General features: G+C 44.6%; 1 protein-coding gene across 2 annotated transcripts in view; it reads right to left on the minus strand.

Annotated features, from left to right (window-relative positions):
• Positions 1–1,455: 1,455 nt before the first annotated feature.
• LOC144606737 (PR domain zinc finger protein 1-like) overlaps positions 1,456–21,783 on the minus strand; it is a 42,522-nt gene continuing 22,194 nt past the window's right edge. The window contains exons 1-5 of one of the 2 annotated variants that reach the window (XM_078423073.1): positions 16,586–16,713; positions 16,213–16,465; positions 5,689–6,722; positions 3,192–3,320; positions 1,456–2,007 (exon numbers count right to left, since the gene is read on the minus strand). In XM_078423073.1, the coding sequence (XP_078279199.1) occupies positions 1,456–2,007; positions 3,192–3,320; positions 5,689–6,722; positions 16,213–16,465; positions 16,586–16,594 (1,977 nt within the window). In that variant the 5' untranslated portion in view covers positions 16,595–16,713. Of the gene's footprint in view, positions 2,008–3,191; positions 3,321–5,688; positions 6,723–16,212; positions 16,466–16,585; positions 16,714–21,783 lie in introns of those variants that run through there. The other variant, XM_078423072.1, reaches the window with a different exon arrangement.

Below are 21,783 nucleotides of genomic sequence, written 5' to 3' on the forward strand. Positions count from 1 at the left end.
CATGAGGAAACTTCCCAGCCAGGGGTGACGGAGGAAGTGGATACAATAGTGGTGTTTAAAAGGCTTTTAGGTAGCCACATGGATATGCAGGAAATATACAGGAGGTATATGAATCACGAACAGGCAGATGAGATATGTTTAACTTGGCATCATGTTTAGCACGGCCATTGTGGGCCAAAGGACATCTTCTGGTGCTGTACTGTTCTATGCTCTATGTTCTAACTCCAGCCGACTGGAGGAGTATTAATATCACGGAGGAGCAGGGTTGTGGACCATCACTAGGATTACCACCATAAAGCTTTAAAAATGAGGGAGGATTGTGTTTACTTTACTCATAATCCCCGAACTGCTAATCACATGCAGTCAAAATAGTGGAAGATTGATGAGGAGTATCCAAAAAGGAAAATACAAAAAGAAAAATAGAGGCATTTCAGCAGGACAGGCCGCTGAAGGCTTGTTGCCTTACCTCTCCCTTAAAAAAGCTCTCCTCAACTCCATTCCATTCCACCCCACCACATTCTGAACTAATATCGTAAACATTAAGCTCCCTGTTATAGGAGGCGCCATCCTTCACATTCCTAATTCCCAATATTCGGCAGAGGACACCTTTCCGGCCACACCTCAGGAGTTTGACTTTTGTGATTGTACGAGTGCAATTAGCTGGTTGGATTCATTCGCCTGTCTTTATACAAGATTTGATCTTCTCAGCCCCTGCAGGCCTAGCTCTCTAATACTGTGTCACACCTGATTGCCGTCACAAAATCTTGGGCAAGCAACAAGGCAACGAGCAGCACGCAATAAATTCAAAGACACCAACATGGCTGCCAAGGGTTACGATCGACTTATCATCACCATGTCCATTTTCAAGAAGACTTTTCAATAGTTACATTATTTTCTCATTGAACGTACTATAGACATCAGTGAATCCCCATATTTTTTTTGCAATTGTGAACTTTATTTTTTTTTAAAAGAGAATGTTCTGTTTCTTAATAAATAAGATATAGGCGTAGAAGAATAAATTCATATCTGATTGTCTCTTAACTGATAAAAAATATAAACAATTTTCTGTCGCATAAATACATTTGACACACCCTGAGAAAGCACTGAAAGCACGACTGGTTATCACAGCAAAGATTGGGTCTGTACATCACCCGTACCCAGCAATGGCCATGTGTTAGGAGACTTCCTTTTTGGTCTGACTGAACGCATAGAAACTCATAGGAAATGCAAGCATCAATTAACAATTTGTCAGATCGCATGAAAGAGACTACTCCTTCAAGAAGAATAAACAAAGCACTCAAGAAAAAGTCTTGAAACACTTTTTTTTCTAGGATCAATGTGTCAATGTTATGCATCCCCCTTCCAGTTTGTCCAACATCTTTCTGTCAATATGTACCGTTTTTGGAGATGAGTTCATTGAATTAGTCCCAACACATGGCAATGATTGTTACACAATTATAGACTGGCTTCTTGTTTGACCCTGACGGGAAGCAGAGTTGCTGGACCATGGCGAAATTGCAGTGGATTGGTCTTGGTCCTTTCATGGTCAAAGGATGGATGGTTGTCTCCAGTGTCCTTGTGACATACTGCTCTGAATTGGTCCTCTTTGCGCTCTGCATCCAGGCCATGGACTATAAGCTGCTCGGTTGTCACCTCCATCTCCGTTACCGTGGCAGCGTTGTCCAATTGCTCTGCATTTTCGCTCATGTCGAACCTATTGATTTCATCATCGATCTTGAGGAGCTCCTCCTTGGACCATTTGGGCTCTGACGCCATGCAGCAGCTGCTTTTGAGGTGGATCTCCAGGCTGCACTGGTGGATGTAGCTCTTGGAACAGAGGTGACACTTGTGCGGCCGGTCCTTACTGTGCAAGCGCCGGTGCAGCTTGAGGTGGACAAACTGGGTGAACTTAGCTGAGCATTGCTTGCATTGATAGGGCCTCTCACCAGAGTGCAGGCGAAGGTGAGTCTTCAGGTTGCTGGTACTGCTGAAACGCTTGTGGCAAACCTGCCAGAGGAAAGACGGAAAAATAAGTCTGGGCACTCAGAAGGAGCAAAACACAGTGAAACAGACTTTCAATCGACTCCCACCGGGTACACGAGTTTAAATTGGGGCTGATTTCTATGTTAGGTACTTCCTACTCTGCTGCCGGTTTGGATGTTATCTGTGATGGCCAGAATGCCACCTGCATGGCTTGCTTTCTTTTCCTTTCCCCACAACCACCCACCGATGACATGGAACCATGGGACTGCCAGACCCAGCCATGGTGTGAAGCTTCATTCAAGCAAACCAACTTTTGGGAGGCAAGGTGGCCCCACACTGTGAGATAGCAACCAATACGGTATTGCACACGAGAAAGACGTTATGTTAATCACCTGGCAGAGCACCAGGGAACTCTCTGCATCTGATGCAGAGTTGGCAGTAACTTATAAAAGTTTCTGGGTCTCTGGGACATTAGTGTGAACTCAGGTAAGCTCCAGCTTGTTGTGCTTGAGTCTGTGGCCCTGCACCCAACCTCAGGCTTCAGGTTCCCATTGGGGATGAACCATGACATTGGCCTGTGCTATAAAGTCTCATGTTCAGCCCCAGTACTACCAGCAGTGCGGCCAACCTTGGCCCAACATGTGTTGCCACTTAGGCTGCTACCAAGAAGGATCCCAACCCAAAACATCACCTATCCATGTCCTCCAGAGATGCTGCCTGACCCACTGAGTTATTGCACTGCTTTGTGCTCTACACAAGATTTCAGCATCTGCTGTTCCTTGTATTTACATCAGGCAGCTACTAATTCTGTCCGATTCATTTTCAGGACTTCAAGCTAATCTATTCAAATAAATGGATCGAGTTCCACTCCCTACCATCCCATATCAAATAGCAACCATAGTATGTGACCAATGTATGTCACAACTGTACGAAATGTGTTTAGTAATCTAGGCCGGGCTTTCTTTTAATTAGTAGGAAGGAACTGCAGTTGCCGGTTTAAACTGAAGATAGACACAAAATGCTGGAGTAACTGCAACAGTTTAAGAAGACAGCTCTCAGTCTGAAGAAGGGTCTCGACCCGAAACATCACCTATACCTTCTCTCCAGAGATGCTGCCTGCCCCGCTGAGTTATTCCAGCATTTTGTGCCTGTCTTTCTTTGAATGACCTCTATCCGATTCCCAATCTGCCTTGCATGAGCACTCTTACCTGACACTGGTGAGGCTTTTCTCCAGTATGGACAAGGTAATGCTTTTGGAGGTGGGCCAACTGTGTGAAGGTTTTGCTGCAAGTGTTGCAGCAGAAAGGTCTTTCTCCACTGTGAACCCGCAAATGCACCTGCAAGAAAAGGCATGGAGTTACATCACAGGCTGCTGGAGATAAAGTCTCATGTTCCATCAAAATTGTTTCAGTAATAATTACACCAGATATTAATTTCTTTATATGAGGGTGACTCATTCTTCTAAGATTTCCTTAACGTCATAGACTGAAGACTGTGTGCTAACAACTCATTACCAAAGGGTATGTGGCATATGCCACATAAAGGAAAGAGAGAGATGGATGATAACAGCACTTTTCACAATTCAGGATATCCTAAAACAGTCTATACCCAAGTCATCATTCTTGAAATGTAGTCTCTGTTGCAAAGTAGGAATGCATTAGCTAATTCATGCACAGCAAGTTTGCAACATGATACTAATTCCAAAGACGGACAGGTTTGTAGGTTATTCAGCTTGGTACAAATTGGACGTTGTCCCTAGTGTGTGCAGGATAGTGTTAGTGTGCGGGGATCGCTGGTCGGGCACGGACTTGGTGGGCCGCAGGGACTGCTTCCGCGTTGTATCTCCAAGCTAACCTAAACTAAACCAGTTTATCTTTAATTTAGTGATTCCGGTTGAGGGATATTGGCCAGGACACCATGGACAACACTTTGCTCTTCCTTGAAATAGCTGTGTGAGAACCTTTACATCCACCAGAGATGGCAGGTGGGGTCTCAGATACATCCCTCATGTGAAAGACAGTGCAGCTCTCCCTCACTTAGCACTAATTATTTGAAATGAAACGTGAACCCGACTTTTTGCCTTCAAGGTGAGAATGCCACCATTTCAACCAGTGAAGGCACATTCTCCACCTCAAAGATGTCACTGCACATCACAGGGATCACTCCAAAGGTCAATTTGTTCTCAGTATCTGCTACTTATTTTGCCTATAAGTCATAACATTTATTTTATGCCATCACTGCCTCAGGCATTTTATTCCAGCTTTGCTTTAAGTTCCTAAATTCTAGGAGCAGAATGAGGCCATTTGGCCCATCGAGTCTACTCCACCATTCAATCATGGCTGATCATTCTTTCCCTCTCAACCCCATTCTCCTACCTTCTCCCCATAACCCCTGACACTCGTACTAATCTAGAATCTACCAATCTCCGCTTTGAAAATATCCATTGACTCGGCCTCCACAGCCGTCTGTGGCAATGAATTCCACAGGTTCATCATCCTCTGATAAGACATGAAGAGAATGTTTCTTCTGGACAAGGTTGCTCTAGGCAAACGGCCTCAGAAAACATTTGCTGAATTTCATGTGTTTCCCCCCCCCCCCCCCCGTTATTATAAAGTACAAGCACGGCTAATGTTAAAAGTTAATTTTGTGGAGAGAGGATGACCTTTGGCAAGTCCAGTCTCTAACGCCCATCTCCAGCTTAAAACATGGCGATGGGTTGGCTACTTGTACCATTGGCCTTTGTCATGGTTTGATTCTTGCTTAGCCTGTTCAAGAGATAGTTAGGAGTCAACCACAATAATGGGACACTGGAATCAATTGAAGCACTTCCAATTTTTTTTTTTCTCTGGTCAGGTTTCTGCTTTATCTATTATTTCCTTTTTATACTATGACATGTGCCAGCATCCTGGTCACAACAAATTTGCGGAGACCGTAAGAAAAATAGCAGACGTGGGCCATTCAGCCCCTCATGCCTGGTGCATCCTTCATAGATTTATGACTCATCTCAGCCCTGCTTTCTGTACTAACCCCTCTTCGCTTGACTCCCTAATATCTAAGAACAAATTAATAAATTGCTTTCTTGAATATACTCAGTGATTGAGATCCTTGTGACTAGAGTTCCAAATATGTGCTAATGTGGGTAACTACATTTATCCCCATATCCACTTGAATGGCCACCCTCTTGTTTTGTAAGTGACCCTCGGTTCAATTGAACCAGACAGGGGAATCATCAACTCCCCATCTATGCTCTCAAGACCCATAAAAACATTGTACATCTCAATAGACAATAGACAATAGGTGCAGGAGTAGGCCATTCAGCCCTTCGAGCCAGCACCGCCATTCAATGCGATCATGGCTGATCTCCACAAGGAAGCGGTCTCTCTCTCTCTTAAATATCATTTGGAACTCCCCAGAGTTTTTGTGGGCACTTGTGTACTTTTTCCACAAATAATCCCTTTCTTGGAAGAGGGAAGGAGAAAACAAGATCCTTTGCAGATCCTTCGTAAATTTCCCCGGTGTGGGACGAATAAAGGCATATATTATTATTATTATTATTAAGGAGTTATGGGCTTCTGTATATCCTGCCCATGTTAGAAGTGGGGAAGCACATAGGAGCTTTAATGCTCAGAGTAATCTGAGCTCTAGTGCAAGCCTGTGCAAGTCAATGCAAGCCTTGCATGTGGAAAGACTGTAAACAATACGTACTTTTAGGTTGGAGAGTTGACCAAATGTTTTGGAACACACGTTGCACTCGTACTTGATCTTCCCATTCTGTTTCTTTAGTGGATAGGGAAGTGACTTGTAACCCGGGAAATCTGCAGGAGAAGTCTTTGGTTTGCTCAAATTCATTGCCTCTTCACTCACTGAGGCCCATGAGGTAGCTTTCAGTTCAGAGTTCATTGAGGTACCTGAAGGGGTTGGCTGGGTGAGAGGCATTTCCTTCAAGCCCGCTCCTGGAGCCATGGGCGAGAAGGCGCTTGTGGGAGCAGGGATAAGAACCCCTCTTGGCTGCTCAGAAAGGTGACACTTTTGGCCTTCTGTAGGCACCATGACAGGCCGATTCATCGTGGGATAGTAGTGGCAGTCTCCTGCCGCAAACCCCCCACACACTGGCATCTGTGGCGGCATCCTGCCAAACAGGCTGAGATTGTTCATGTTGTTCAAAGTGGCTGGACTGTTCAGTGGGTGAAGGCCGTTGAATCCAGGTGAATAGTTAGGCAATATAAATCTTGCATAGTGAGGAGGCAGAGCACTGTATGGGTACATGTACTGATGTGGGAGATGGCCGGGAGGTAAGTACATTGGGTAGGAGACCAAGCCCTCAGCATGGCTATGATATCCATTCACGGGTGCTGGGAATTTATTGGGAGGCGAGGTAGTCGAGTTAGGAGACAGAATACGAGGTGTTTGCTGAATAACAGAACATTCGGATCTTTGGTTTGTACTGTTTCTGTCCACTCGTCTTTCATCATCTTTAATGTCATTGAACTTAGAACTGTGTTTGTCTGGCACATGGCTTTGCACGACATCAGGGCAAAGCCTTTTATTGAAGTCCATTATTTGGTTGTCTGGCGTGATGGGTGGGGTATCTCTTTCGATCATCTCCACATCCACGTTTTCTTCCTCATTCTTTGTGTTGTTAGCATTGTGTTTTTGCCCTTCTTGAATGTCTTCTTGGCTCTGAGGTAGCTGGCCAGTGTATTCAGGCACCAGATCCTTGTATCCCTTAAGGTTTTGTTCTGGAAAGACAAATTTGGATAGTTAATAAAAGGGAAGGATGAACAGAAACATCGCTGACCAAGGGAGGGAGCTGTAAGATTAAGCCATGGCACACGGTAAAAGATATCGAGACTGAAACTGTGTTTTGCAGAGGAGAACTATCAAACATATAACAATTTCGAGAAGAAGGGTCTCAACCCGAAACGTCACCCATTCCTTCTCTCCAGAGATGCCGCCTGTCCCGCTGAGTTACTCCAGCTTTTTGTGTCTGACTTCGTGAAATTGGGCTATAGCTCCAACAGTTACACAGGGCTAATGGCAAACACAGAATATCTCCGCTTTCCATACCACACCAAATAACTGAGGGGGACACATCACCACAGTGTACAAAAGAAGCCGTCATAGCGATGCTTAAGGGGATGTAATATGTTTTGTGAGAAAATGCAAGCAATTCACCCCCAAGTCCAGACAGAACTAATCTCTGAACCAAAAGCACCAGGAACAGACTAATATTAACTCATTGCATTTGTGCGGACCTACTTTGCACAAAAATGCTTGATGTGTTTCCAATAAGAAAACAGTGACCTTCCTTGACAAAGAGATAACACCCCATGAACAGTGGTGCTACGCCATGGGTAGAAAAAAGTGCAATGACAAAAGAAAGAGGTCCATACATTTTTGCGCTGCGCGTTAAAGCAAAGAGGAAGCATTTGAGGTTGTGTTTAATCTTGCTGGCTTCCTGCACTGTTGGACAACTTTCATTTGTGTTTCCGATTGACCGAGGGATTGACACACGACTGAGAACGCAAGAAACAGCAATAGCAAAAGTACAAAGACAAAATGGAAGATAAAAATCATACGTGGTGAATCGTTAAAGTGTTTCCCTACTTATAGACAGTCAAGGGGTAACATTGCTATTGCCTTTAACATGTTTAGGCACCCTGGTTCACTCAGAATGTTTATTCCACCCAATGTTGTTCACCAGAACAACTGTGGAATGCAAGGATGGAGGTAGATTATTGGGCCAAGCTTCATGCATGACTGAGAGATGAGGTGGGAAGACTGGAATGTGCACAGAGCTTTTAGTCCAGATGGGATAGTGGATGGCTGGGATGTCGGTGGCTTTGGCGATGATGGGCCACACGTAGAATAACCGTCACTGAACACAGAGTTCAGCAGATCTACCGGAGTAAAAGTGCTTGTGCTGAAAGATTAATCGTGCTTTGATCTGTGAGCAAAACTAAGACTCCTGCTAGGAGGCGAGAGGCACCAAACTTGAGCTTCCTCTTTCACAAGCCAAGTAGTTTCTGAAGAAACTCGGGTGGGCGGGGTCGGTGCGGGGGGCTGACTAACTGTGGAGATCACAGTCATTCTGAATTGTGTTGAATCATATAATGACACTGCGTGGAAATAAGTATCTGAAGAGAGCAAAACCGTGTGCCTAAGAAGGCACCAACATTGTTTTAATATAGAAATAAGGAAGGCAAGAGAGAAACCAATAACAGTCTGAAGAAGGTTGTCGACACAAAATGACACCCAGTCCTTCTCTCCAGAGATACTGCCTGACCCGCTGAGTTACTCCAGCATTTGGTGTCTATCTTCGGTAGTTCCTTCCTACACAATTGAGTTATTGACTTTTATTCCCCTCATAACCCCACTGACAGGAGCGCAATGGATACAGTTTTTATTTCATGTATTTTGCATACATGGGTCAGGGGGCATGATTTTAGTAAAGTGGCCAAATTTACAGCAGGGGCTATACTCCAAAGGGCTATTAATTGGCTGTAGAATGTTGTGATACATTCCCATCGCATCTTTCACGCTCTTTGGGTACAGGTCTTCCTTTCTGTTTGCTACTTTAACAAGTATACAATCTTCTTTTACCATCATCAGCATTAGTGGGAAGTCATTCAAAGTCCATACCTGCCCTTCAAATCTAACACATGGGTTTAAACTGCAATTTTGTTTGATTCGGCCTCTATCATAGGACATTGTTCCTGTGCTGTACTGTTCTACGTTCTACGAAAGAGGCTGAACTTGGTGCCGTTAAACTAATCGTCTCTGTTCGCACATGATCTATAATCCCTCCATCCATGCACCTATAAATGTCAAATTCAAACCCATCTTCCAAAACCCTTGCCTGCACTTTGATTGAACTTAGTTGCAACTTGAATGTTGCATCTAAGAGCAGCCTCATCAGCTTTTCACTCCTCTTTCCCCACCACCCAAACCATTGCCATTTCCCACAGATTGCATGGTGGCTCAGTCACTACCTGCCATGTGGCATCATCGGGTTAAGCGCGGGATTCATTGCCAACTTGGTCTCGGCATTTAGCACCCTTCCTAATAGCTGCATAATATCTCCAATATTTCAAAGCTCAATATCATACATGATACTGGGCCAACTTTATACCACATTCTGAAGGGCACAGATTCCTCTGTGGGGTGATTTTCAGGTAATGCACTGCATTGCGATCATAAGAACAATGCCTCTGGTTTTGTTTACCCTTACTTTTAAATCTGTTTTAATACTCCTGCCAGCCAAAACCATTTCACTTTTTCCCCTTCAGGAAACCGGCACACTTGCCTGACTAAGGCTCCGATACTATGCTGCACCCACAACCTCTCAAACCAGCCTAATACCAAGGATCCTAAACAATAAAAAATAATAGATGGCTTTGGCATCAGCTTCACTCATTGCACATGAGCCAGCCACCCACTGTCCCACCACAAGGTTCATTAGTTTCTACGTTTGTCAGACTTGAATTGACGTGAGCAAATCGCGCGTTGTAAGGCAAACAATACCCAGCTAAAGAGCAAGGGTTTCAAGATCGGAATACTGCAGGGCCACTGCTGCAGTTGTAAGTACTGCCTTCTGCATCAACAAGACTGAAGTGAGCGTGATGAGTATTACCACAGCCTGTACCAGGTTACACCTTAATGCCAGTGTGTATACTCATTTGTATTGAGTAACACTTAACCATCAGGCGTGTGTTTGTTGACCTAACTCGTGTCAGAGAGACTCACACAGAGTGATGCTGCATAGAAGCAGGTCTACCAAAACTCTGCAGACAATTAAACACACATTTACACTAACCCTACACTAATCACAAAGTCATACAGCACGGAAAATGGCCCTTTAGCCCAACTTATCCACGCCGACCAAGATGCCCCATCCACACTACTCCCACCAACCCGCATTTGACCCATATCCCTCTAAACCTTTCCTATCCTTGTACCTGTTCAAATGTCATTTTATTTTTACTGCATTCCTATCAATGCCCCCCAGATTTTACCACCCACCTACGCACTGTAGGCAACTTGCATTGGTTAATAAATTAATTGGGAGCCAATTAATCTACTAACCTGCATGACGTTGGGATATAGGAGGAAACCAGAGCCACTGGCAGGAAGCCATGCAGTCATGGGAGAACTGTAAACCTCTCTGTGTCTGGTAACACCCTGATCCCAATATTAATCCTTCTCTTCACCCAATCAACGCCTGTAAACTCCCCCAGGTCTTCAAACCTCCAGATTCCAGAGTTCTTCCCATTTTTATTGCTTGGAGATCACCACTTCACTTCACCTCACCATGCTTGACTCTAAGTCAATAGATTTTAAGATCCAGAATTCTCTACCTAAACCATTTCAACTCTGCTTCCAACTTGAACACTGTCGGTTTCGCCAAACTTTGGGCCACCTGTCAAATTTTGTCTTAATACACACTTGACACTTGAGATTTGGTCTTAATACACAGGCGTTAAAATAATTATGGAGATGCAAATGATTGTGGTAACAAATATGTGGGATTACTTTTGACAAGTCATGTTCACTTCTGACTATGAGTCACTGTTCTTTCACAATGTGCCTCACTCTTGGACCTGCTGGTTGTGAACTTTTGATAGTTTGCCATTTATAAACAGGCTCATTTGTAATTTTGTTACACAACGATATCCATCATTTGAAAACTAAGTGCTGAAGGTAAACTGGATAATGTTATCTTTAATTCTAGCACTTTGTCACAGATAGCTAGCTGAGTGGATTCTGATGAGTTGTAACATTTAAGGCCCTGTCTGCCTAATGGATTAATTTTATAAGCTGCCGACCAGCATTAAAAAAAACAGAAAAATATTCTCCACTACTTATTGTTATTTATATCTCAACTAACATCATAAAAGTCAGAATATCTCATCGCTGATGAGAGCAGTTTGTTGTATCCAAATTAATTCCTGTATTTTCTGTATCAGAGGTTTTGGGGGGAAGGCAGGAGAATTGGGTTAGGAGAGATAGATCAGCCATGATTGAATGGCGGAGTAGACTTGATGGACCGAATGGTCTAATTCTACTCCTATCGCTAATGACCTTATGATAATAACAGCGATCCCACTTCAAAAACCATCCACTGATTGTGAAGCATTTTGAGATATTTTGAGGTGGTGAAAGACACCTTAGAATTCCAAACCATTTATGTTATTAAGATTCTGTTGGGGTGGTATTTCGCAGAAGGCAGTAGCAAGCTATCGCCAAACAGGAATTGTCCAACAGCATGTGATAAACCATTAAATGACAGGATCTTGATAGCTAGAGTGATAAATGCAATGTACGGGGATAGTTTTGTTGAGTTGTATGCAATAAATAATTTTACTGTGCCTGGTAGACATTACAATATAGAATCTATTGAACCACTGAACCATTGAAAATGGGAGAAAATTGCTTGGTGTGGTTGGAACATGGTCTGGTGGCACAGAGTACGGTGGAAGAATAGCGAGAATCGATTCTTATATAAAACACGCCAGTTTACATTCTCACACCCATGCATTAATATCTGTAGAGCTATAATCAACTGTCACTAAGTCCATAAAGCGTGTATGAACAGAGATCGCCCAGGTCTCTGCCGTTGAATAAATAAAGTCAACATTTGAGTCAATTAAAACCTCAACTTGTTTTTGGATTCTGTAATGAAGTGGATCCGACTGACTAATATTTAACCCTACTTTCTGTTTCAGTTTGAATGGAGTGAAACTGGGCAGAGCGGCAGGAGGGAGAGAGTGGAAATGGCTAAGCGCAAATATTGTAATCTATTTTCAAAGGGCACCATGTTGCCACCTATTTATCTGCAATTCAACATTTCCATCAGCACCTTTTTCTCCTGAACTCAAATTCAAGCATGGCATCCGTGTGTGCAGGGACTAAATAGTTTTTTTTAAATGTCAATCAATTACCTTCTTTCTGATTGATATTGGACAATAACTCTTCTTTTCCGCATAGAGACTTTTTGCTGCTTAAACAATCACAACAACTTTGAAGGAGGCTCCCGACCCTAAACAATACCCGTCCATGTTCTCCAAAGATACTGCCTGTCCCACTGAGTTACTCCAGCACTTTGAGTCTTTTCTTTGTAAACCAGCATCTACGGTTCCTTGTGTCCACAACATTTCTATGCTTGTAACAGCATAAGGTAGATGTAAAATATTAAAACCTCCCAAATCATTTCATTATTATTATCAAGAATAATTTAATATTACCATAACTCTCAGAGGATCGACTAAGGGGCCAAAATGTTGGTTTTGATGAGTGTATTAAATGGAGAGAGATACATAGTCAAACAGGTTTAGAAAGGGAACTAGTCAGTAATGGGTACATCTCCAAAAAAAGGAGTAAGGGAGTTAGCAATTTGCAAGAGGCCAAATTCGGAAGAATGTTGAATTATCAGATATCTGACGTGCGCAGGACATTGTGGAAAGAGGAAGGAGGCAAGAGTCACGGGCAGCTTTGAAAAAAGTGTGAGGTTTTAAAATTGTTTTGTCCATGGACCGAGAGACATCATAGGTCAACGAACAAAGGAATGATAGGTCAAGTAGACAATGCGATTAGGGGATAGGCAGGACCACAAATACCAACAAAATCAGCAAATCATTCACAAATGCGGTGCAAGTCAACACTAAGGCTCTGTGGGGGAGAACCCCAGTCTAGGGTCTTTCTGCAATGGGGGGGGGGGGGGGGCAAGGTGGAAACATCCCTCAAACAAGGAAATTAATATGAACCCAGGAAGGCACATGAATAGCAAGGATGCTTGACATAAGGATAATTTGTGAACATTACAGAATATAACATTAAAGAATGTATTAACACTGAGAATGTCAGAAGAGTTTTTACACTGTTATTGGGGTTTTTTGTTGCTATAGTCTGAATAAGGTTTATTTTTAGGGGGGAAAATGCTGGTAATTACAGCATCTGCAGGGTTACATTGACCAGCAAAGGCAGTGTGCACTGTTAACTTGGCAGAGCTTGAGTGATTGTCCCTACTCGCTAATCCAGAACTAAATGCAATGACACAGATCAGTCATGTGTTGTTAAAAAGAACTGCTTCTCTTTGTAACAAGTGATGAGCGTAAGATACTGACAGAGTGCAAGCACGGACTTACTAACTCCCCAGGGTAGGGAGAGGGAAGTACCAGGACAAATTATATATTTCAATTTGTGGCTGCCACACATAACACAAACCTGTTTAGCAGGGCTAATACTTGTCAAACCACAGCACAAGACACCAGAGAATTACTGCTCATTACTCAGCCAGCATCAGGGGGTATGGGGAGAAGGCAGGAACGGGGTACTGATTGAGAATGATCAGCCATGATCACATTGAATGGCGGTGCTGGCTCGAAGGGCCGAATGGCCTGCTCCTCCTGCACCTATTGTCTATTGCATCAACAGCACACCAGTCACAAACCTGATGTTGTACAAGAGGACACTGAGCCAGGATGAAGTCACTGCTCTTTGATTAAGTCTTACTAAAGAAATCCAAAAAGTATGTAATAGAGGGGAGGTTTCAGAAGTACTTGAGTAGATTGCTCTAACGAGCAGATGTGTCGACACCAATGTATACGTGTACAAATGTAGGTACGCAAGTATGCATTACAACACGTACATACTAAAGCACATATCAATTTGTAGTCATCTACTACGTCCACACAAACACAGGCATGCATGAACACACTAACACACATAGACACACGATTCACCAACCTTCGTCTCAATCACACCTCTTTACTCGTGACCTTATTTTAATCACCCACTCTCATCACACCACGCCACGTTTACTTCTTACCCACCTTTTCCCTTTGAACGTTCAATATAAAAATCTCTATTCACAACTTTCTGATGTGTGTTATTTTTACCAATGCATTTTTACCAAACCTTTTATAAGAAAATAACTGCAGATGCTTTTATAAGATATTGGTCAGTGTGAGGCAAGACCAACCTGTATTTAACGGGTTCTATTTAAAAGTTACCTAAGTGTTCTTGGATAATTTCTGCTCCAATCCCCCATTTCAGCAAACCAGACAGGGAATGATGTGCCACAATTGCAAACACATCAATCCTATTTAAAAATACCACAGGCTCATCGACTACAGGTGGGGGGGAGGAATCAAGAAATCTTTCAGTGTAGCAAGAGGGTACAATAAAATGAAAAGGGTATCAGAGAGCAACACAGTTCCACAATGTTCATTGATATCCTTTTTTCCCCAAATACACCTTCTGATCTCGTCTCTTAAACAAAAAACAATCAGCCCTCTCACTCCACAAGTCTTTGAAGTGGTTAAAAGGCTCAGCCCTGCATCCAGCTGCAGAACAAAATACAAGGGGGAGAACTATTTGAAACTGTACATTATTTTTGTTAAAGATTTATCTCACTAACCACATCTCAAGTTAAAATAAAAGGAATTACCGCGCATTCAGACCTCCTTTTTGCGTCAAAGTTTCACCGAATACTCGCTTTGAAATACAGGAAATATGAACCTTCTTGCAATCTCCCTGTGTCATCTACATGTTCGGTTTTAATTCCAACACTTTTGAAGAAGGGTCTCAACCCGAAACGTTACCTATCCATCCATGCTCTCCAGAGATGCTGCCTGACCCGCTGAATTACTCCAGCACTTTGTGTCCTTCAGAGTGCGGATGGAAAGGGGCGTAAAGTGGCGCTTGCTGGTATCACCTTGTCTCCAATCTCCTGGGTACCTCGCTGAGATATGGGATGTCAGTGGATCGGGAGCGTTTGTGCAGAGCGGGAGGGATGGCGGGGGAGATGGAGAGGGTGGGGGGGGGGGTCTAATATAGAACCAATTTCACTTTCATGAGTTAATGTGAATCTTCTCGCCACTTCCATTCCAAATTGTCACGGTACACCAAAGCGGACTATTGTATCCGAACCGGTTGGGTCAGAATTTGTCATCGGAATTGGGAAGGGTTTGCTGGATTCTACTCCAGCTTGGCACATCATCTGTTTTGATCTAAGAGTCTGAAGAAGGGTCTCGACCCGAAACGCCACCCATTCCTTCTCTCCAGAGATGCTGAGTTACCCCAGTCTGGTATGTCACCACGCATGCCGGACTTACAGCGGTGTTGTTCCGTGATATCTCCCGTGGACCCTGCTACCCCCACTTGACCAGTTACCGCCCCTCTCGTCCTCTCACCCCCCACCCCCCGCTATCAACAGTTTAAAAAACAAAATCTGATTTTATTTTGGACGTCTGCTGCGAATACGGCTGATATAATAAAGACGAGCCCTTGCATTACGCAGATTGGGACTGCCAGTTCGCGGCTGACAAACTTGGGACAAACTGACAGATAGTTGGTGAAAGCGCAGAACAGAGACAGAGACACAGAGAGAGACACAGAGACAGAGAGAGAGAGACAGAGAGAGAGAGTCAGAGAGAGAGAGTCAGAGAGAGAGTCAGAGAGAGAGAGTCAGAGAGAGAGAGTCAGAGAGAGAGAGTCAGAGAGAGAGTGTGTGAGAGAGAGTGTGTGAGAGAGAGTGTGTGAGAGAGAGTGTGTGAGAGAGAGTGTGTGAGAGAGAGTGTGTGAGAGAGAGAGAGAGAGAGAGTCAGAGAGAGTGTGTGAGAGAGTGTGTGTGAGAGAGAGAGAGAGAGAGAGAGAGAGAGAGAGAGGGAGAGAGAGAGAGAGAATCTTGTCACTCGCTTCGGGGGGAATTAGGGAATTAGCGTTAGCCCGAGGAGGAGAAGAGCTGGGAGCAGTTGAAGACATACAAACTTTTCTAATTCACTTGAATAATAATGAACCCTCGCGGGTAATCAATGCCTAACTGCGCGTTTAAACCATTCCGCCATAAAAAAAATTAAAAACTAGAAACCGCAGATGCTGGTTTGCTAAAAAAAAAAGACACAAAGTGCTGGAGTAAATAGTTGACACAAAAGGACACAAAGTGCTGGAGTAACTCAACAGGTCAGGCAGCGTCTCTGGAGAACATGGACAGGTAAAAGTTTCGGACTGATTGGATAGCACTTTATAGGGAACTTTATAACTTTTTCCCTGTAACTTTTTTTCCCCCTGTAACTTTATAGGGGGAAAAAAAGTTGCAAATCTTCTATGGTCCGCTGTTTTGAAAGACCTCGAGAAGAGGAGGAGGTGGGGGTTATTGATCAGATAAGCGCACGACCAAATCACCACCGTGCCCGACGAAAATAAAACACCAAAGGGAGAGAGACTCACTGAGTTTCAGCATCACCATGTCGCCGTTTGGAGGGTAGTTCAGTCTCTCGGCAAACTCTCGGCTGTACCACACCAGCAGCTCGTCGATGGGCGGGATGGGTTTCACGGTGTAGAAGTAGATATCGTTGCCATTCTGACAGGCGGCCAGGTTCTGCTCGGCAGCCGAGTGGGCTGGGTTGACGTACCGCATCCAGTTACTCTTGGACTCGCTGTAACCGTCCAGAAAGTGATGCAGTCTCCCGGAGGAATAAACCTGCGGCGAGAATCACATTAGCGTAAACAAAACTAAACCAAAACTGGGGGGACGAATTGTTGCTTTTAATCGATATATATCGGTAGAAAACAATCAAAGCCAAAAAAACAAGGAATCAACCTGCTCCATGTAATCCGAGGAGGACTCCTCGCTGTTGTTATTCTGTGTGACTCTGTGTGTGTGTGTGTGGGAGGATTATCAGTACGACAGCTCACACACCTCCCCGTCTTCTCCAGACAGTTTACAGAATCTAATGAGACTGACGCTGTCATGAAAAGTCAGCTCTTTATAAGAGCAGTCACATGGTGAGATTCGGTCACATCACGATCCTTAGGGTTGGATATTTCTGTACGTGGTGTTTTTTTTTGCTCTTACACGCCCTTTGGTTTTTTTCTTTTTCCACAATCTCTCGCCCCACCCCAGTATATGGGACGGTTCGCCTCCACTCTCTGCCGGGCAGTGACAACGCCTCCCCCCTGAAGCAGGAACAGCTGATTTCACGTGTTTGTTTCTTTTCTGAACGAGGGAATGACAAAACGAGCCAGGAATGAATGGGGGAATTTTGGACAAGGTGCAATCGTCGAAATACAAAACTCTGACGCAACCGCAGAGTTTGTGCTTTGCGTCGGATTTCTTTTGGGAGTTTCTCAGGGAAGGGAAGACTGGGCGACCTGTGTCGACCACCCCTCAGCGCCGCTGGTACCGGGGCGCCGCTCCTCCAACACATGTCTCGCCTTGTGTGTCGGCGTAGAAGAAGTGACTCCCCTCCCCTGGTGTAGTCCAACACTAACTACCGAAAACCCCAGTACTATCCCTCTCTCCACATTCCCGTGGCCGAGAGTACTTGTGCCAAGGAAAGTCACAACGTGCTGGAGTAACTCAGCGGGTCAGCCAACATCCCTGAAGTTACTCCCAGCACTTTGTGTCTCTTCTCGATAAACCAGCCTCTGCAGTTCCAATAGACAATAGACAATAGGTGCAGGAGGAGGCCATTCGGCCCTTCGAGCCAGCACCGCCATTCAATGTGATCATGGCTGATCATTCTCAATCAGTACCCCGTTCCTGCCTTCACCCCATACCCCCTGACTCCGCTATTCTTAAGAGCTCTATCTAGCTCTCTCTTGAATGCATTCAGAGAATTGGCCTCCACTGCCTTCTGAGGCAGAGAATTCCACAGATTCACAACTCTCTGACTGAAAAAGTTTTTCCTCATCTCAGTTCTAAATGGCCTACCCCTTATTCTTAAACTGTGGCCCCTTGTTCTGGACTCCCCCAACATTGGGAACATGTTTCCTGCCTCTAACGTGTCCGACCCCTTAATAATCTTATACGTTTCGATAAAATCTCCTCTCATCCTTCTAAATTCCAGTGTTCCTTGTTTCTTCAGTATTATTGTCATGATTTTTACTTTTTGTTTGGTCCCCAGCCCAGGTCACTCACTGTCATCAGTTAGACGTACAGGTATGTAGGTTAATTGACTGGGTAAAATGTAAAAAAATTGTCCCTAGTGGTTGTAGGATAGTGTTAATGTGCGGGGATCGCTGGGCGGCACGGACTCAGTGGGCCGAAGGGCCTGTTTCCGCGCTGTATCTCTAAATCTAAAATCTAAAAAAAAAATCTACCCACTCTTGGCTGGGTCCAACGGTCACCTACTCCCACTGGGGTGCAGGTCATGAGTTCATACATTATAGGAGCAGAATTAGGCCATTGGGCCCATCATCTACTCTGCCATTCAATTGTGACTGATCCTTCTTTCCCTCTCAACCCCATTCTCCTGCCTTCTCCCCTGACCACCAATACTAATCAAGAATCTGTCAATCTCTGCCTTAAAAATATTCATTGATTTGGACTCCACAGTCAATGAATCAATTCCACAGAGGTGGCACATACATGTACCATCTCAGGAATAGGTGCTATGGGCACTAGCTCCACTGTGGTGTAGGTCTTTCAGATATCAAGAGCCATGGGCACTAACCTTCACATCAACCTAAACCAGGTGCCGCTCCGATGTCATCTACTCTGACCAAAGCACAGGTCCCATGGAGACGGAGCTGGACTCCACCATGGGAGAGGTCTCAAGGACCGACCAGGGTTGAACTCCATTCAGATCCCACAACCACCAACTTTCACCAAGGCTGGTCCAATATTCAAACAGCACTGATTTCTACTGAAGCAACAACAGCATCTCTAAGGAGATTTCGCAGTGCAGCAGACAGAATGTGTAGCATTCTAAGAGCATCTTCGAGGTAGCAAAGCACACTCAGCCATTGCACTTTCGGCAAAGTTTCACACAGGGCCGTACAAAGGAATATTAGGCAGAAGGTCAAAAGCCACATCACACTTTAAAGCATTTAAAGGAATGTGATACACGAGGAGAGACAGGAATAAAAAAAGTTTTTGGGAAGTTCATGGAGGATAATTAAGAGTTTCCTAACTCAACGTGCGTCTGCCAGTTGAGGCTCTATCAAAATGGCAATTATTAAACGATCAGAATTGGAGGTAAAGGTTTCTCAAGAAAAAGATAAGAGGTGGATATGATGCTCGGATGAAGTTAATTGATACATTGATGGCTGGTAGCAATTTGAGCATTCCGTCAGAGAATTACAGAACCAGTACCACCAGGTCACTGCCCATTCATCCCAAGGTGAAAATGGGTCATTGTCATCCTGATCACCTGCTTGGTCAAAGGTAGACACAAAATGCTGGAGTAACTCAGCGGGTCAGGCAGCATCTCAGGACAGAAGGAATGGGTGACATCTCGGGTCGAGACCTTTCTTCCCTGGTGCCCCACAAAGCCTCCCTGTGCCTTTCCTTATTGGAATATCCGTGCATAAGTGCAGTCTCATTTGCATCCACGTGCAATCAACTTCCAAGGTGGACAGAGGAGGGCTCAGCAGCAGAGACATATTTCCAGATGACGATTGCATACGATTTGATTGGCAACCTTGTGGCCCATGCGTCTGCTGCAGTTGTTCTTGGTGCGGTCAGAGTCGCTCGGACAAGCAGCACCAGTGATTTTTGGAAATAGTGCACCTACGGAGCTGCTGGTGGAGGGGGTGATTGGTCAGGGTGGCGGGTGGAAGTTGTCAGTCGAATACCTCTTGCTCTACCACATTGGGCACATCGGCCACCTCAGACCCCACAGAACTGGAGGGGAAGCAGGCCATCCTTGTTCACGAGGGCGGCCTCAGAAGATGAGAACGTTTTTAGTGCCTGACCTCCCTCCTGATGCCCCAAAGGCACCCCACCAACCATAAGGTACAAGTCGGGTGTGTGATGGAATATTCTCACTTAATTGATGATAATGTATCTCCAACTGTCAAGAAATGAGGTTACATACCGAGCTGGTTCAGGGTGGTGGGTGAGAGCTATCAAGCTTCTCGAGCGTTGGGTGGGGCAACGTTTAAAGGAGATGTGCTGGGCAAGTTTGCAGAGAGGTGTGTGACTGAGACGCTCTGCCAGCGGTAGTGGCGGAGGCAGGAATGTTAGTGGCTTTTACATAGGCATGTGGATATGCAGGGAATGGAAGGGTAGGTGCAGTGCAGACATGTGAGAATAATTTATCTTGCAGATATGTGAGAATAACTTATTAATATACTCCTCTTACCCAAGGAAGGATATACTGCCTCTATTAGAAAGATAAAGATTCATTAAACTGGTCCTTGGGTTGAGAAAGCTGTCATAGGAGGAGAGGTTGAGTAGACCAGTAGATCAGTCTGAAGAAGGGTCTCGACCCGAAACATCACCCATTCCTTCTCTCCTGAGATGCTGCCTGACCTGCTGAGTTACTCCAGCATTTTGTGAATAAATACCTTCGATTTGTACCAGCATCTGCAGTTATTGTCTTATATATATCTTGGCATCCTGTCCAGCACAGACATTGAGGCCCAAAGGGCCTGTTCCTGTGCTATGCATTTCTATGTTCTATGTTCTAACTACAGTGGTCAAACCTGGAATACCCTACTCAATATGCTCCTCTTACCCAAGGAAGAGGATATACTGCCTCTATTAGAAAGATAAAGATTCATTAAACTGGTCCTTGGGTTGAGAAAGCTGTCATAGGAGGAGAGGTTGAGTAGACCAGTCCGTTATTACGTGGAGTTTCAAAGAATGGGGGCCTAATTGAAACACACCAAGTACTCACTGGGGTGGAATGTGGGGAGTTCTCCCAAGGGTTGAGGAACCCAGAACACAGTCTCAATCATAATGTAAGTAGTCATTCAGGACTGAAGTGAGGTGGAATTTCTTGCTGCAGCAGAGTGAGGAATCCGTGGAATTCACTACCCTGGGGGGCTTTGGAGACATTGAGTGGCAATAGAAACCGAGGAAGAGCTCTGAATATCAGGTGAAATGAGAAACATGGAGATAGAATGCAAAAAGAGTGGTAGATGAATAAGCGTCTCCGCTTAAAACTGAATCTATCCATGTTCTCCAGATACTCTGCCTGACTAACTGAGTAACTCCAGCACTTTGTGTGGAAAGGAACTGCAGATGCTGGTTTAAACCGAAGACTTACACAAAAAGCTGGAGTAACTCAGCAGGACAGGCAGCATCTCTGAAGAGAAGGAATGGGTGATATTTCGGTTCGAGACCCTTCTTCAGACTTCTCCAGAGATGCTGCCTGTCTTGCTGAGTTACTCCAGCTTTTTGTGTCTAACTCCAGCACTTCGAGTCCCTTTGGTAGATTGGCAACATTCTCGTTTTACGGCAGTCTGGTTTGTTCAGTTTACTGTCATGTCTACCGGGGTACACGATAAATAGAATTACGTTTAATGCAAGAAAAAGTCCAGTAAAGTCAGATTAAAGATAGTCCATCATTCTCCAATGAGGTAGATAGCAGCTCTCAACTTGTTAATAGGATGGTTTGGATGCCCGATAACAGCTGGGAAGAAAGTGTGCCTGAATCTGGAGGTGTGCGTTTTTACACTTTGAAGGGTGGAATGGCCTATTTTTGTAAATTTCCTGTCTGAGTGAATGTGAGCCTGAGTTCTCAATATCAGGCTAGAATGTGAATACTTCTGGAGAAAAGAAATAGGTGATGTTTCTGGTTGAGACCCTTCTTCAGACTGTCAGGGGGGGGGGGGGAGCTAGAGATATGAAAAGGTGCAGAACAATCTGAGCTGGCACCAATGACCAAGGAAAGGCTGTGTTCACTGTTCGCGCTCCTTCCTTATCACCTCTTCCACAGCCAACAATGGACCGTTGTGGGCTCCATCTTTCCTGGGTCGTCGTCGCAGGCTCTGATTTGTTCTGTAATCCTTTCAGACCACGAGTTCCCCTCTCCCCTGACTCTCAGTCTGAAGAAGGATCTCGACCCC

Source organism: Rhinoraja longicauda, chromosome 27 (assembly GCF_053455715.1).
Source record: "Rhinoraja longicauda isolate Sanriku21f chromosome 27, sRhiLon1.1, whole genome shotgun sequence".
Lineage (NCBI taxonomy): Eukaryota > Metazoa > Chordata > Chondrichthyes > Rajiformes > Arhynchobatidae > Rhinoraja > Rhinoraja longicauda.